The sequence below is a fragment of the Rhagoletis pomonella genome, unplaced genomic scaffold, assembly GCF_013731165.1.
Source record: "Rhagoletis pomonella isolate Grant_MI unplaced genomic scaffold, Rhpom_1.0 Rhpom_scaffold_00001, whole genome shotgun sequence".
In the NCBI taxonomy this organism is placed as follows: Eukaryota; Metazoa; Arthropoda; class Insecta; order Diptera; family Tephritidae; genus Rhagoletis; species Rhagoletis pomonella.
The window spans coordinates 113,059,686-113,076,281 of NW_023458555.1; the positions used below are offsets into that span (position 1 = coordinate 113,059,686).

Sequence of the window (16,596 nt, forward strand, 5' to 3'; positions counted from 1 at the left end):
TAGCGTCAATGACTTTATTTCCAAATTTTTGTTGACTTTATTTCGCTTTTGAAAAGGTAATAATGTCAATTGACTTTATTTCGCACCAGGGTGGGAAATAAAGTCAATTGACCTTATTTCCATTGACCTTATTACCTGTCACCATTATTTCGGTTTCAACCGAAACTGTGCATGTATGCTTTATTTCGGTTTTTACCATATGCATTATTTCGGTTTTAAACTGAAACTGTGCATGTATGCATTACTTCGTTTTTTTCATATGCATTATTTCGCTTTTAAAACGAAAGTATGCATATGCATAATTTCGGTATTTTCTCATATGCATTATTTCGGTTTTCAACCGAAACTGTGCATGTATGCATTGCTTAGGGTTTTTCATATGCATTATTTCGGTTTTCAACCGAAACTGTGCATGCATGCATTATTTCGGTTTTTGTTATATGCATTATTTAGGTTTTCAACCGAAACTGTGCATGTATGCACACCTTCGTCTTTCACATATGCATTATTTCGGTTTTCATCCGAAACTGTGCATGTATGCTTTATTTCGGTTTTTGCCATATGCATTATTTTGGTTTTGAACTGAAATTGTGCATGCATGCATTATTTCGGTTTTTGTGATATGCATTTTCGGTTTTCTAACGAAAGTGTGCATATGGATAATTTCGTTTTTTCTAATATGAATTATCTACTTCTACTTAGTAAGGGTTTTAATCCCTAACCGCGGCTGAAAGCCGACTACGCAGAGAAAAGTTCTGCGCAAAAATACGTCCGCCCTTCTTTTCCGGCAATACAGAAAGGAGAATTCTACTTAGTAAGGGTTATAATCCCTAAGCGCGGCCGAAGGCCGCCTACGCAGAAAGAAGTTCTGCGCAAAAGCACTTCCGGCCCCCTTTTCCGGCAACACAGAAAAGAGAATTCTACTTAGTAAGGGTTATAATCCCTAAGCGCGGCCGAAGGCCGCTTACGCAGAGAGAAGTTCTGCGCAAAAATACTTCCGCCCTTCTTTTCCGGCAACACAGAAAGGAAAATTCTACTTAGTAAGGGTTATAATCAATAAGGGCGGCCGAAGGCCGCCTACGCAGAAAGAAGTTCTGCGCAAAAATACTTCCGGCCCCCTTTTCCGGCAACACAGAAAGGATAATTCTACTTAGTAAGGGTTATAATCCCTACGCGCCCGAAGGCCGCCTACGCAGAAAGAAGTTCTGCGCAAAAGTACTTCCGGCCCCCTTTTCCGGCAACACAGAAAAGAGAATTCTACTTAGTAAGGGTTATAATCCCTAAGCGCGGCCGAAGGCCGCCTACGCAGAGAGAAGTTCTGCGCAAAAATACTTCCGCCCTTCTTTTCCGGCAACACAGAAAGGAGAATTCTACTTAGTAAGGGTTATAATCCCTAAGCGCGGCCGAAGGCCGCCTACGCAGAAAGAAGTTCTGCCCAAAAATACTTCCGCCCTTCTTTTCCGGCAACACAGAAAGGAGAGTTCTACTTAGTAAGGGTTATAATCCCTAAGCGCGGCCGAAGACCGCCTACGCAGCAAGAAGTTCTGCGCAAAAATACTTCCGGCCCTCTTTTCCTGCAACACAGAAAGGAGAATTCTAGTTAGTAAGGGTTATAATCCCTAAGCGCGGCCGAAGGCCGCCTACTCAGAAAGAAGTTCGTTTTCATGTATGCACTATTTCGGTTTTTGTCATATGCATTACTTCGGTTTTGAGTCGAAACTGTGCATGTATGCATTACTTCGTTTTTTTCATATGCATTATTTCGCTTTTAAAACGAAAGTATGCATATGCATAATTTCGGTATTTTCTCATATGCGTTATTTCGGTTTTCAAACGAAAGTGTGCATGTATGCATTATTTCGGGTTTTTCATATGCATTATTTCGGTTTTTAACCGAAACTGTGCATATGTGCATTATTTCGGTTTTTTTCATATGCATTATTTCGGTTTTCAAACGAAAGAGTGCATATGCATAATTTTGGTTTTCCTAATATGCATTATTGCGGTTTTCAACCGAAACTGTGCATATATGCATTATTTCGGTTTTTTTCATATGCATTATTTCGGTTTTCAACCGAAACTGTGCATATATGCATTATTTCGGTTTTTTCATATGCATTATTTTTTATGCACAGTTTCCATATGCACAATTTCAGGGTGCCGGGTTAGAAATATGCCCTTTTTTGTAAAATTCGGAAATTAGCGTACATTTATCACTCCTATTCTCCTTAAAGCAGCCACTTCACAAATATATTTTTATATTCTCCTTCACTTTGCACTTTTCTCGATGAGTTATAACTTTCTTTATGACTTTAATATTAACCAATTAATCACAATTTATTAAATAAAAACACCTTCAAAATCATGCGTCTGTCTTTGGTTGCATATGCAAATTAAATGGAGGAGTTCAGCTGTCAAACCCCAAAATATGCAAAAGAATGAGAGACAAAAGAAGATAAGATATGCACAAAGGTGTTCTCTGCAAAAGGTGTTCAGCTCCTTTTCTTCGCAAAACAGAAAGAGAACTCTACTTTGTGAGGGTTATAATCCCTAAGTGCGGCCGAAGGCCGCCTACGCTGAAAGGTGTTCTCTGCGAAAGGTGTTCAGCCCCCCTTCTTTCGCCTGATAACCACCTTGGGATAATTTCTTTTTTTTTAAAAACCCCACAGATTCTGTTAGTTGGGTTATATTCCACTTCAAACTGCTCAATTTCCCTCGTTAAATGCTGTTTTCACCCATTGTCAAACGGTTCCCTAGGGGTCTGTGGGAGGCCCCGAAGGGGGGTGCGACTTTTCGTAAAGTGGGGGCTGTCCCCTTTCGAATGGGGGGTTTAGGGGGCCACGCCACCGCCCCCTACCCCAAAACGACTTGCAAATAACTAAACATTTCCCGACTACTTACTTTACTTACTTACTTACTTACTACCTTTTCACAAAAGGGGATACAATTGTTACCCGCTTCTCTTTCCTTCTCAAATGCAACCTTACAAGGCAGGCGATTGACACAAAAGTCAATATTTATCCAACCTTGTATTATTGAATCATGGCCATGATCATGTTTGTACTGTTGTAGAAAAAATCTAAAAAGTCTAAATTTGTTTTGCCGTCTAATTGATATATATGTTGTTGCTTCATGATAAAATTTATTATCTTAGCTTAATTGGACTACTTTGGTGCCGAAAAATTGGAGCAAGCCTATTGTTGTCCGAAGCCCAGATTATCTAAAAGCTCTTGAAGAACTATTTGCAAAATATTCATCACGCGTCGCTCACAACTCAATTATTGTACTGTTTACGCTTGCAATATTACCACAAGACTATCCAAATCCAACGGTATGCACGCGGGCTACAATGTGGGCGCTACCTGATATAACATCAGTACTTTTTATTGCTCATCATTCAAAGAACGATCTGGAAAAAATTAAAAAAAGGGTAAGAAAATCTACATATGAGTGAACGCAATTTGTTTTATTTTTAACTGCAATTTCTTATTATAGACAGATCTTATTTTTAAGTCACTTAAAGCTTACTTGAAGCGAGCACCATCACTTAAAGGAGCTGCTTTAGTTAAACTTTCATCACTGCGAATTCAATCAGAACTTTGGAGAGGTTTCACGAATATTACAACTGCAGCAAAGCGTCTAGAGTCTATGGATATAACATCTGACAATTGGTTCGAAAATATGTTGAAAATATTTGGGAGGAATAGAGTGGACCCTGAATTTATGAGTATGGACGCAAATTCACACGATGCGTAAGTACAAAATACCATAATATGATAAATCTATATATAAGAAAATCTAGAAAACAGGTACACTCCTATGGTGCCTATATGATTTTATTCGTAATCTCTTAAATAAATATTAGTGTTATTCATTTTTATCAAATGCTTCAAAGGAATAAACATTTAGATCGCTCAAATAGAATAGGTTCATATTAACCTGTGCAAGTTGTAAATTTGAACAAAGAATTTGATAGTTTTTTTATATTGTTCGGTATAATACCAGAACCGCAAAAAATTGGAGGGTCGCCACCTATTTGAAAATTTTTAAACCCAATTGTATGTATAAAATAAGTGAATAATAACAATATGGGTATCAAATTAAAGAGGCTTAAGAAATATAACTGCTGGAAATATCTTTGAGGAGGGTTGCCACCTATTTGAAAATTTTAACTCAGTCAAATTGATAAAATAAATGAAATATTGCCATGTGGGTGCCAAACTAAAGAGTTTGAAGAAGGCTTACAGTCGAAAATATGTTTGAAGAGGGTTGCCACCTGTTTGAAAATTTAACTAAAGTACATCGATAAAATAAATGAAATATTACAATATGGGTATCAAATTAAATAGGTTTAAGAAAAATATCGTTGGAAACATTTGTGAGAAGGGTTGCCACCAATTCTAAATTTTAACTCAGTTAAACTGATAAATTAAACGAAATATTGCTATGTGGGTATCAAACTAAAGAGTTTTAAGAAGGTTGCCACCTGTTAAAAAATTTAGCGTAATTTAATTTATAAACTAAATGTATATCACAATATAGATATTAAATTTAAGAGGGTTAAAAAAGATAACTGCTGGAAAATTTTTTGAGTAAAATTGCCACATATTTGAAAATTTAAACTTAGTTATTTTGATAAAATAAATGAAATACGGAATTTGGGTATCAAACTTTAAATTTTTAAGAAGGCTTACAGCTGAAAATATGTTTAAGGAGGGTTGCCACCTGTTTTGAAAATTTAACTCAATTTAATTTAATTAGGTATCAAATTAAAGAGGTTTAAGAAAGAAGACTTTTGGAAATACTTTTGATGAGGGTTTCCACCTATTTGAAAATTTTAACTCAGTCAAATTGATTAAAAAAATGAAATATTGCAATGTGGATATCAAACTAAAGAGTTTTTAAAAGACCTACAGTATAAAATATGTTTGAGGAGGCTTGCCACCTGTTTGAAAATTTAACTCAATTTGCATAATTGATAAAATAAATGACTCATTAAAATATAGGTATTATATTAAGGATGTTTAAGATAGATAACTGTTGGAAATATGTTTGAGAGTTGCCACCTTTTTGTAAATTTGAACTCGAAAGCTTAGTATGTTGCACCAATGTATTTTCAATATAAAGCGATAAAATAAACCAACGAAAAATTAGTCCTTTGTGAAATATGTTGATTTATTATCATTTATGTAGGGATATGTACAAATTTTAAGCGGATACGGACGATGGGTGGTGGCTGACGGTCGTTCCTAATTGAACACGGGAAAATAAGTGCCCGCGCTCTTTTCAATAGAATTGAGTTCAACCTCAAAGCAGTAAAACTGTTTGGAGGGGAAGTTAAAAGATAATTAATTTGGCGGGGACAATGTCTGACAGTTTCTAATAAATACATGTGTACATGTGTACATATGGATATTATTAAGCATTAAGGTGGACCGTCTTGGTTTGATTAAATAAATGAAATTTGCAAAGAAGACTTACAATCGAAAACATGTTTGAGGTACAATATTGGTGCCAAACGAAAGGTATTTGAAAAATCTTGATTTGGAAATATTTTTAATAGGATTATCACTTATCTAAAAGTAAAGACCGAAAATATTGAAATTAAATGAAATATTACATAACTGGTTCCAAACGAAAATTGTTTGGGAAAGCTTTACTAGGGAATTTTTTAAATCTTTCCACTTATCCAAAATCCGAATAGTTTAAATAAATATAGAATTTACATCATCTTATCAAACGAAGTGCTCATATTATCAACGAGGAGTTGGCACACAAAATACTTAATGTAAAAAATTAATAAACAAGTAATTTTTAAGCAAAAAACACACCGACTCCAATTCTCACATACAAATTTAATGGTACCGTTAATTTTTTCATGATCCAGTGATCGGATCTAAACCAAATTAGTATGGGATCACTTCGAAATCGGTTGACCTGGTCCAAAGTTATGCGGTAACATACATAAAAAAAAATGTATATAACCTTCTCCTTTGTTTTGAAGTCGGCTAAAAACTACTGAAACAAATAAAAAATTATAAAAGAGTAACGAAAACAAATAACTTTGGTTTGAAAGCTGTTTAAAAAATACTTAATGAAAACTTAAAATTGTTGACATCATGCCCTAGCATTGTAAATCAGTTAACTTTTATTCGTAAACATTATGATTATCATTACTATTATGAACTCCTTTTCCCGATCAAGGATTCCCAAATTACGATCGCATGATGCAAATGTTAAGATCATAAGAGCTGCAGAACTGAACCATGCAGGAACATTTTTTTACAAGGGCGTGTAATATCTGGCGTGTGCCTATGACATCGACATCAGCGGTAACAAAAATCGCGAAGTGTCTTCTGCCTTTTCCAAGCTGGTAAACGAGGACAAGACGAAGTATCTCCTGTCATAAAAAAAAAGTCAGCGCATTCGCGCCTTCGAACCCACGTCACTGTTGACAGTAATAATTTCGGGAAAGTGGAGAATTTCGTTTACTAGGGAACCAGCATTATCACCGATAAAAATATCAGCATGGAAAACCCACGCAGAATCACTCTTGCCAACAAGTGCAACTTTGGACTGAGTAGGCAATTCGGGAGTAAAGTCTTTTCTCGACGTACAAAAACCGCACTCTATAAGTCACTCACCATGCCCGAGCTGTTATGGCGCAGAATCTTAGACAATGACAACATCCGATGAGACGGCTCTTGGAGTGTTCGAGAGAAAGATCTTACGGAAGTTTCACAGGCTTCTACGCGTGAGCGACGGGGATTACCGATGTAACGATGTAACAATGAGTTGTGTGAGATTTACAACGAAATGTACATAATGCAGGGAATGAAAATGCAGCGGCTCCGCTGGCTTAGACATTGTCGTTCCAATAGAACCCGAAGTTCCAGGTGTGAATGAAATCAACTCGTAGTCCACTGGTGTTAGCAGAGGAATAGGGGCTACCTATTACCAATGGAATGGAGAGGCCAAGTTGGCACAGAGAGGAATGACTGGCCAAAATGGCTTAGGCGGTTACAAAGCCAAAGTAAAAGAAGAATATGCAAATGATAAATGACGGAGTTGGAGGACCATCTTCTTGGATGCGCCAGGAGGAACTAGGAAAATATTCCTTATCAGATGGATTCTGGCAACGGATCGATCAAAAAATTACATTACCTTAGCTATCGCTTCGTCTGGAATCGCTGCGGCATTGTTACCAGGTGGAAGCATTGCCAATTCAGCTCTTGAGCTGCCATTGAACATATAAAACATCGAAACTCCCACGTGCAATATTTCCAGAGCATACGGTATGGAAAATGTATTACAAAAATTTAAACTCATTGTTTGGGATGAGTGCACCATGGCACATAAAAAATCGCTTGAGGTTCTTGATCGATTGTTGCGAGATTTGCGTGGAAACGTTCAACCATTCGGGAATGCATTGATATTGCTCGCAAGAGATTTTACGCAAACATTGTCTGTAGTTTCTCGATTAAAAGAAGAAAATTAATTATAGAAATCACGATTGGCCCAGTGAACGGGCTATTCTTGCTGCGAAGAATTAGGATGTCTATCAACTAAATAATAGTGGTATTGACAACAGTCATTGCTTGAACGGATCTGCTCTTTTACCAGACTGCCAGACCACTTGCTTACTTTGGTGAATACCACTAATGTTATTCAATCCAGCATTCAACGTGAGGAAATAGTATATACGTGGATAAATACCATTGTGGAAAAAGACGATCCAACCGAACTTTTTAACTCGATTGATCTTCCAGGGAGACCGCACACACTGAAATTGAAAATAGGTGTGACAATTATCATTTTGCGGAATATTAATCAGCCAAAACTTTGGCAACGGCACGCGACTCGCATTTATTAAATTGATGAAGAAAGTAGTGTAAGTAAAGATTTTAAGGTGACCTTTTAAAGGTGAAGAGTTCCCATGATTCCTAGTGATACACCATTTTAATTTAAAAGATTGCAATTTCCAATTCGATTGACATTCGGAATCACAATCAATAATGCTCCAGGTCGAACTTTGGAAAAGTATGGTTTAGATTTATATGCGGATTGCTTCTCAGATGTTGCGTGTTCCTGTGTCGGCAAACCAGATATCCTTGATATCTATGTAGAGAATGGAAAAACAATAAATATTGTGTGCACCCAAGTACTTATTACATAACCAAACACATATGAAACGTATGCTTTGTTTCGTTAATAATTTATTATCTAACGCAAAACCCCGTATCTGAGTAATCTGTTGTATGGGAGCTATATGTAAGCTGAACATATTTCGGTGATTTTACTAACTTCAAAACTGAGGAAATTTAAAAAAAAAATCAAAGTTTCAAGTACCGCTATCTCGAAGTTTTAGCCAATCTCGCAAAACTTGGGACAATTGGGTAGAAGAAATTATAAGAACCTTTGCGCATTTTACAAGTGTATGTAACGTTAAAAGGACTAGTAGTTACAAAAGAATTTAGATTGTTTGACCTATTTTCCAAATGTGCCTTCAATCAAGATCTCGTTAGAATTAAAATTACGCTCAAAATCGTAGAATATTTTTTCTTTAAAATCTAATTTATTCGGAAAGCACACCTTTTGCTAAGATATAAAATTATACGAAATTATTTATAGAATTCAATATATACTTAAAATGGTTTTAAAATAAAATGTTTCAAAAACTATAGGCGATAAGCCGAAAATTTTGAGAAGCAGAGTTACGCTATTTGAGTTACTTACCATTTAGTTATTTTTAATGCACACTTTTCTTACATACTACATATGAGGCGTAAATTTCAAATCGGAATATACTGTACTTCACTGATGGAAAATGAGTTAAGCACAATCTTTTGATTTTCGGCACTATTTTTGCAAAACTCAATGCAACTAAAATATTTTTTTTTTCGGATCCACAATTATTTTTATCGTATGTGCTTAAACTGGTAAATTATATAAACATAGAAATGCAAGCAGAAGAAGCTCGCATCCACATTGCGCATATGCGCTTAACATTTTTGTTTAAACAAATTCGCCGCAATTTCATCTCTACAGCAAATATTAAATCTCATTTAATATATACTTTAGATTTAAATAATCATATACCAATTTTAGATATTTTTTGTGGAAAAAACGCCGAAATATTTCTTACTAAAGAAAATTTTACAGAAACTGAAATAAAAAATTTTAAATTAAGTGGTTTACAATTTAATGTTAAATTTTGCCTAGATTTAAGAAAAAAAAAACCTTAATAATGAAATTTTTTAAGGCCGCGCCGATTTTCGCGCCAAAGCACAGTGGTCGAAAATCCCAAATAACGCACCAAAACCTCGAAATTTTTTTGTTACCGATCGGAATAAATTTCACTTTACCGTGTTTAGAGTGCGTTACTGTAGAGATATTTTAAAGGACAGATGTTTCCGTGCATTAGTTTCGAGCAGGTAGCCGCTCAAAGTTGAACATTTAGCCGAATGCGCGTGACGCTGCAGTATTGCCTCGCGCGTGCACTCGAAAGTTTTTGTTTATAAGAGGAGTACATCTTTTTCGGGCCCGATGGATTTTCATCGCGATGGTAAGTGGAGTATTTATATACTAACTTGGAATGATAATTTTGATATTGGCACCTGTCAGCGACGTCCAAACGAAAGCGTTCTTCTTCTCTTTTGTGTCATAAAAATGTCAATATTCAATAAAAAATTAGTTTATGAGTTGAACCGAGTTGAGCTTAGAGCATTAGTGTTTCGGAATCGGAAAAGTGTCTAGAATAAAATAGCGTTAAAATCAGCTGCTGATTCTTGCGGATTTGCCTTTTAGAACGATTTTTGTGTGACGCACGCGCGTGCCGTTTCCCGAGCTCGGCCGGCGCACAGTGGTCGAAAATCCCAAATAACGCCCCAAAACTACTGAACGTATATTAAAGTTGTTGAAATATACAGACCTGAAAGTTTTCGGGGTCGCTGAATTCGGCGACCTCGAAAATATATGTATCAGTTGATTTCGACTCGAAACACGATGTTTTTATGAGAGTTGGCCGCCATTTTGTAGCCGCCATTTTGATTTTTGAAAAATAGACATCAATTTCGAGTTCAGCGACCTCGAAACGTATGTATCAGTTGATTTCGACTCGAAACACGATTTTTTCATGACAGTTGGCCGCCATTTTGTGGCCACCATTTTGAATTTCGAAAAAGGAACATCATTTTCGAATTCAGCGACCCCGAAAACTTTCAGGTCTGTATATTTCAACAACTTTAATATACGTTCAGTAGTTTTGGTGCATTATTTGGGATTTTCGACCACTGTGCAAAGGCAGGAAATCTGCTTCAACGTTTTCGTTGGTCAGCATATTGAAAATATTTTGGAAATGGTTAAGAACGACCGCAGGAATGCAGAAGGAGTCACTACGGAGTTAATTATGAAACCTCGTATGATTGCCGCCGATCTAGGAGTAGAAATTTCTCTACCACCGAATCTGTCTATTTCTATACCGAATCTGGATTCACTAACGTCTCTTTACATCTAGACTTCTCCAATAAAAATACTCCAGCTCCGGCAGTGAAGATGTACAAAAGAACGCGAAACATTTTGAACAAATCTATGATCTTGATGTTGAAATTGGGTGCGTTCATAAGAAATAGCTGTTACCCAACCGTTAGCTATTTATCTAAGAAACGCACAGTTGAGTAGTTCCGCTCAGCTCGACCGTTGGCAGCTTTCCGCCATTTTTTCCAGCAGAAAACTTTTAGCCTAAACAGCTGTTCGAAAAGATTTACGCCGCTTATATAAAATTTAACGCCGCTTTGTTAGGTGCCAGTTGCAAACAAATTTATTCTATTTTATATAACTGATGTGATAAAGTAACTAAAATATTTTATAATAATACTACTACGAATATACATATGTTTATAAGATGTTTGATAAAGGGTGTCCGGTGGCAGAATTAAGGTTTTAGATTTACAGTTTCTCCCTAACCGCTGAGCGTATCGGCGGAGTAGGGATAGCGTAAGCTTCGTCATCGTGCGGGTTATTTAATAACGATGTCTCAGTGGACGGGTAAAGAACATGCGTTCGCAATCGAAGCGTATTTCAAGGTCAATGATTAGTGTGCAACTGCTCGTCGTAGATTTTGTCCACGTTAAAATATTCGACGTTTTCCCCTACGACGACCCCTTCGACGATCTTACCCCTATGGATTTTTTCGGTATTTGTTGCAATTTCATTTATTTACATTTATCAGCTGTTCATTTGGCAGCATGTTCATATAAGACGAAATTCTTGGGTTCAACAGTTGCCAGCAGTTTCGTAGCTAAACAGCTACGTCTTATGAACGCGCCCATTGTAGATGTATTTAAAGAACAAAACGAATGTCTACCAGCGATTAATAAGTGTATTTCCATTTTGAGCGCTTTTCCATGCACAACAGCGACTGTGGGGCAATCGTTTAATACACTTCGTGAGTAAAAACCTGGCTGAGAAGCATAACAGGAGAATGAAGGCCTTCTGGACTATGCCTCATGTGTGTCCATAGAAGAATCGTTACCGAAAACCTCGAGATGATCCAGGAGGAAATAATCGAAAAGTTTTTCTGAAAATCCGAGACGTTTGATATTAGCGTAAAAATTATTTAATATAACATGGAAATGTTTTAAGAAACAAGTATATTTACTTTGGCCCCCCTACATTTGATCCAGGGTTGCTGGACATTTTAATCTGCAAATACTTTAGGAGTAAAAGAGACTGTTGCTTGCATTTTTACATTTCGTAATATTTTTGAAAACTACATAAGTACTTTCGGGTATGTAGTTTTACAGTCCATCAAATTTTAGTACAATAAAGTGCAAGTATGAAGTGGCTCAAAATACGCGGTGATTTTGAGAATTTTTTTCGTTGAAGGTGCACATAAAGCATATTTACTCAAATTTTTTGTACATAAGTTACATAAAGGAAATTCAAAAAAAATTTTAAAATATTAAAAATCAATGCAAATTCTTAGCCACCTTATTATACTAAAATTGAGTGGACTATAAGAATGCATACGCGGAAGTTTTCTAAAGATTCTGACAACAAAGTTTTCAATTTTAGTTCTTTTTTTAGAAAGTTTGAAATTCGTTTTTTATGATTTTTGTTGTTGAATTGACTATATTTTTATAAAAAAAAAGAACTCAAATTACATAAAGGGTTATTGAATTCTCAAAACTTGTCAAAATGTTGCGCTGCAAGTTTCGTGAACAGTGTTGTACATATCGACACCTGAGTAAGGTATTTCACTGTTTTAACGAATTACCACAAAAACTATTGGGAAAATATAACTTTACAAAACAAAACGTAACAGAAAGTGTATACATACATATCGACACCTGAGAGGAAGACCGACCTATCTCGGCAGCCAGTTCGAAAAAGGGTTGCCAGATGTTTTATGCGCGAAATCAATACGTTAGACATTTCCTTGCTGAAAAAAATTAGCACTTTTCAGTACATTTTTATTCAAAGCAAAATTATGAATGTAACCGACAATACTTAAAAACTCCAGAGTACTTGTTTTTAACAACATTTTGGTATACCAATAAAATATAGTTCATAAAAAATAAGACTGTCATTCATTTTAACATGTGTGTACACTAGGGTGATCCAAAAATGTATGAGAAAAAGCAAAGTCTGAATTTTTATGCTCTCACCCCCTATGATTGTTCTATACCGAAAAAAAGTATACCCCTGTTTTTATATTTTGAAATCAAAAAATATTTAATGATCGTTCAAGGCGCTCAAAGTTTTCCATGTATATTTATATGGGGAAAAAACTACTTTTCGTAGAAATGGTATAGAATTCTTAAAAACCACTATTTTTCTACCAGAAAGCTCTGTTTCTCAGTAGGAGATTCCCAATAATAATACCCAATTGTCTATTTAACCATTTTTCATCGCAACTATAATTTATAGGTCCGTCAATAACCCACAAAAACCCCGAAAAATGCAATGGGGGGACCAATAAAAAATAGTTTGTATTAAAAAGTAGTTAAATACACGATTGCGCATTGTTATTGAAAGTCTCCTGAAGAGAACCATAGCTTTCCGATCGCAAAATATTGATTTTCAAGAATTCTATATCATTTCTACGAAAAGTGTTTTTTCCCCATATAAAAATACAGGGAAAACTTTGAGCACTTGAGCGACCTCTAAATACTTTTGGATTTCAAAATAAAAAAATAGGGGCATACTTTTTTCGATATAGTACAATCCTAGGGGGTGAAAGCATTACAATTCCGACTTTACTGGTTTTGGACCACCCTAGCGTACACATCATTGTACACAGAAGTCAATAAATTATTTTATATTTATGACATTTTTGAATAGCATTAATGAGATCATTTCCATCTTCAGTGTTTAAATAGTAAAAGAATTCCATACATTTCATTTTAAAATTACTTTTAATTTGAAGTTCATTTTAATTGGAAGCCGGTTTCTCTCTTTGCACCAGGAAGCAAACTTTATTCTCTCAGTTGCTTCGTTTGAGTGTGGTATTAAAAACAAGAAATTGTTAAGCAAAAAATAAAGTCTACTTAAATACTCATATAAAAATATATATACATATATGTATATATTTCATGAACCAATGATCGGATCTAAACCAGATTAGTATGGGACCACCTCTGAGACACTACCTTCCGATGAATTATCGAAATTGGTTGACGTAGTCCAAAATTATGCGGTAACATACAAAAAAAAAAGAAAAAAAATATTCCGACGAACTGATAACCTCCTCCTTTTTTGGAAGTCGGTTAAAAAGAACAAAATTACATATTATTTCACACTGTGGAAAAGTTCCACTATTTAAGGACTTCATCTATATTTTCTCATGGCTTAAATTAACTTTTTCAACTACGCAACAACTTTTTGAAAGACTCGAAATTCGCTGAAAAGAGTATCTAACTCTATGTCTTGTATGCAAAACTCGTTTAAAATGTCAGTAAATTGTGAAACAAGAATTGTAAGTTATAGGCAAAGGCTATTCGAATATTTAAATTTGTTCTTATTAAACTGAAAGTTATTTTCGGGATAACTAACAACGCTCGACAAAAAAACGTCAGCCTTCTTTTTAAATAATTTAAGCTCCATCATATTCCCGTAACTGGAGTGTAACGACGCGGCGATATGCCCATAAAACGATTGCTCTTTTTGTTGTATTATTTTCTTGGACATATCAAACATTATCTGAAACATGTAAACTATAATTAAATTATTTTCTTCCTAATTTTTACAGAGTAGTTTAAGGAAGTTCCCACCTTATGTAAAAACCTTAAGAAAATCCTAAAGAATTTAAAATTCAGAACAAATCAGTACAAATTTTGAAAAATCAGGACATTAGCGTACTGATTAAAGAAATAAATAAAATCAGTACAAGAGTTGAAAAATCAGAATATGGTTGAAGAGCGCCCTATTTTAAAATTAGATTGAAAAATGCCCTATCTCAGAAAAATTTAACTCCCTATCTCAGAATTTGGTTCAATAACGCCCTATCTCAAAAATATAAAATATTGAAAATATGGTGAGATAGGGCGTTTTTGAATCGAATTCTTAAATAGGGTGCTCTTGAAAAGTTTTCTGGGATGGGGCGTTTTCGAACTGACTGCCAAGATAGATCTATCTTCCACTCAATTGTCGATATGTATGAATGCACTTCCTGTTACGTTTTGTTTTGTAAAATTATATTTTCCCAATAGTTTTTGTGATAATTCGTTAAAACAGTCAAATACTTTTAATTATTTTTTAATTTACTTCAATTAAGATAGAAATGTGGGGTACTTGTATTTAATTAAATATTTTTTTTTTAAATATCGGGTATGCATAAATTAAAGGGTATATAAAAAAGGATATTTCTATTAAGCGTACTCTCACATAAAGAAAGAATGCATTTAAGAAAGGTTCTCCGTGAGATTTCTGTTTTTCTTATATATTTATATGCAGTAAATACTCCAACTATATCTTATAAAGGTAATGGTACCTTATGGACTACTTTTAATATATGTATTGGCACATTGACATGCATTTCAGCACGTTTTTTAGGAAAAAATTTACACAATTTTAAATTTTGATTTTCCATCACTGGTGAGCTTTAAGAATTATCAAAAATTATTCAACAAATTAATTCAATATTTTTTGGAGGATTTAAGTACATACATATAAATACATGTGTGAATTGCAGGGTTGCAAACCACTCCAAAAATTATTAATATATATTCTACACAGTTTAACCTAAATTGAAAACTGTTTAATAAGCATTTCTAGGAAAAATTTTTAAGTTTTAAGCAATTTTTCACGGATTTTCTTCCATACAATGTATGTATGCTGGAGTTTTTTTCTATTGAAGAAAACAAAAAAATATTTAAAATCAACGCGGTCAAAGTTAAATTTGAAAAATTTTAATGAACTTATTAAGGTAGATTAAAACAGCAAAATCTTTATTAAATTATTCAATTAAATTAATTAATTATTATTAAATTATTATTAATCAAATCTCAAAATCTTGGTTGAATGTTGAAAACCTAATTTTCGGCAGGCTAGAGCTTACACTTGGCCTTAACTTCATATAAATATACAAGTATACCTATGGTCAAAATAAATAATATTAGTGCGACCTTTGACTATTTTTCTTTTGTTGGTTTAATGTTCATTAATTTTTTATAAAAGTATAGCCCGTTATATAACAACAAGCATATAAATTCAAATTTCAAACTATGTACGAAAATTAGAAAAATCCTACAAATTTCAACAAAATTGTATCAAAGATTCAAACTTTTTAATCCAAACAAAAAAGTTCCGAGTTTTAGAAATTTTTTATTTAACTGGTATTGTTAGCATTTTCTTCTATATAAAAAAAAATAAGCATTCTTTATATGGACGAAATTAAAACTCACGGAGTTACAATCAAACAAACAATTTTTGCGGTTGTACTGTACGGGTTGTGTATTACAAAATTTGAAAAATGCTTTGGTGGATTTTCATTTTGAACCGAACCGAACCATTTTTATAAGCTTTTATTTAACTTGGTCATCCCGCGCAAATCGCGGAAAATTCCAATCGATTTTAAACTGACTTCCCGATAAGTTAGAGACTTGAAATTTTCAGCATAGCTCCATCACGATGACAATGCAATTCAAAATATAAATGAATTCCCCATATGGTCCAGGGGTCTTGATTCAAAGGCGGTCAAAAAATAATAAGATTTATGGCTAACAGAGCGTTATTTGCCAAAGAACGTAAAACCACTATAAAATTGTTAAAGCTGCCGGCGCGCAGCGGCGGTAGTGTAGCAAAGCTATTTGAAGCAAATTCTATACTCCAGATGTCGCCCCGCCAGAAGAAGTTAAATATTGCGCCTAAATATATGCCATGCTACAGCGGAAATGGACGACACGCCATCTATATATATAAAAAGAAGTTACATTTCCTTAGTAATCTTATAACTCAAGAACCGCCGAACCGATTTCCACGGTTTTGCATTCGTTGGAAAGGGCTCGGGCTCCGTGAGGTTTGTAGTAAAGAAAATTAAAAAAAAATAACTAGGGTCTCGAGATATAGACCAAAACGTGGACCTGGGTAACCTTG

At 34.6% G+C, this 16,596-nt stretch overlaps 1 protein-coding gene across 2 annotated transcripts in view; it reads left to right on the forward strand.

The window, feature by feature from the left end:
* The first annotated feature begins 3,158 nt into the window (after nt 1-3,158).
* LOC118749865 overlaps nt 3,159-16,596 on the forward strand; it is a 71,766-nt gene continuing 58,328 nt past the window's right edge. For both annotated transcript variants that reach the window (XM_036484650.1, XM_036484646.1), the window contains exons 1-2: nt 3,159-3,430; nt 3,496-3,752. In XM_036484650.1, the coding sequence (XP_036340543.1) occupies nt 3,350-3,430; nt 3,496-3,752 (338 nt within the window). In that variant the 5' untranslated portion in view covers nt 3,159-3,349. The remainder of the gene's footprint in view (nt 3,431-3,495; nt 3,753-16,596) is intronic.